This window comes from Trichechus manatus, unplaced genomic scaffold (genome assembly GCF_000243295.1).
Source record: "Trichechus manatus latirostris isolate Lorelei unplaced genomic scaffold, TriManLat1.0 scaffold00281, whole genome shotgun sequence".
In the NCBI taxonomy this organism is placed as follows: Eukaryota; Metazoa; Chordata; class Mammalia; order Sirenia; family Trichechidae; genus Trichechus; species Trichechus manatus.
This window is the reverse complement of record NW_004444217.1, coordinates 1,719,599-1,720,778: the sequence shown is the minus strand read 5'-3', so window position 1 is coordinate 1,720,778 and position 1,180 is coordinate 1,719,599. Positions and strand designations below refer to the sequence as shown.

General features: G+C 30.3%; 1 protein-coding gene across 1 annotated transcript in view; it reads left to right on the top strand.

Annotated features, from left to right (window-relative positions):
* LOC101344191 (tolloid-like protein 1) overlaps positions 1–1,180 on the top strand; it is a 271,716-nt gene that overhangs the window by 200,151 nt on the left and 70,385 nt on the right. Inside the window, exon 10 of the mRNA XM_004390077.1 lies at positions 1,100–1,180. This exon is cut by the window's right edge and continues 7 nt beyond it. Coding sequence (XP_004390134.1) covers positions 1,100–1,180 — 81 coding nt within the window. The remainder of the gene's footprint in view (positions 1–1,099) is intronic.

The following is a 1,180-nucleotide window of genomic DNA, read 5'->3' as shown; positions in this document are numbered from 1 at the left end:
TTACATATTTTTGTTTTTTGTCATTCCTTGAGAGAGTTCTATTACATTCAGCTTTTTGTTTTGTCACAAACGGATCCTGTGGATATTGTTACAAAGCTGGGTTTTATAGTAGAAGTGTTTCAAATACTCATAATTTGTTGCTTTTGGCCAAAGTTCATTTTAGTTTCTAGAGTAAAAAACGGGTTCACTGTGAACCTTAAGCATCTTTGCTATCTCAAGCACATAGAGTTAGAATGTGTTTTTCATATAAAAAATACTTTTCCAAACAAATTTTACTTCAGAGAGATTTCTCATGTTAGTTTGGCTCTACCTTTAAAAAAAAAAAATAAGAAGAAAAGTAAACAATAGAAATTAAAGAGTTAATTTTTTAAGTAAAGTCTATAAATCAGTAAAAAAAAAGTTGTTTTTCTAGAATTGATCTTGAATTATCTTTTAAGCAGCAGAACTCCAAAACAAAGTCCAGAAGGAAGAGGCGTGTGCAAGGTGTTCTAACTTGAAGGGTCTCAGTATATATCCTCAAGTCTAGAGAAGCATAATGACATCTGCCTTTGATTATAGTTAAATGGATAAATTCTAATCTTAGGGCTGTATTTAAAGCATTTCAATATACACAATGATATTATATTCTTAGAATATGGCATATGGTTGGTTATTTTTAACATAATTATGGATGTCTGACTGGTCGTCTCTGAAATAAACTATTAAAAAGAAGACATTCATGGGAAAATCAGAGTTTTTCATGGTTTACGTTATATTTATCTAAGCACATTTAAGCATAAACTATTAGAATAAAGATTTGTTTCCTTCACAATGGTTCACATTAACTTTATAGAAATCTCAGGTCAATGACTAAGATGTTTACTTGTTTGACTATTAATAGTGTGTTTCTGTATTGTTAAAAACTAATGAGAAAGAGACCATGTTGTTTTTTGGTGTGCGTTATTAAGAAACAATAATTGGGTCATACCAATATAGAAAAAAAGAAAGAATTATAAGTGAATCTATTTTCAACATAGTCCTGGCTTGCTTGCCTCAAGGAGACAAATACCATGTGCAATTATAATCATTTTTTTTCCCTCTGTGTTGTATTGTTTGGCAGATTGTTTTAAATTTTACCACAATGGACGTGTACAAGAGTAGTTTGTGCTGGTATGACTACATTGAAGTAAGAGATGGGTAC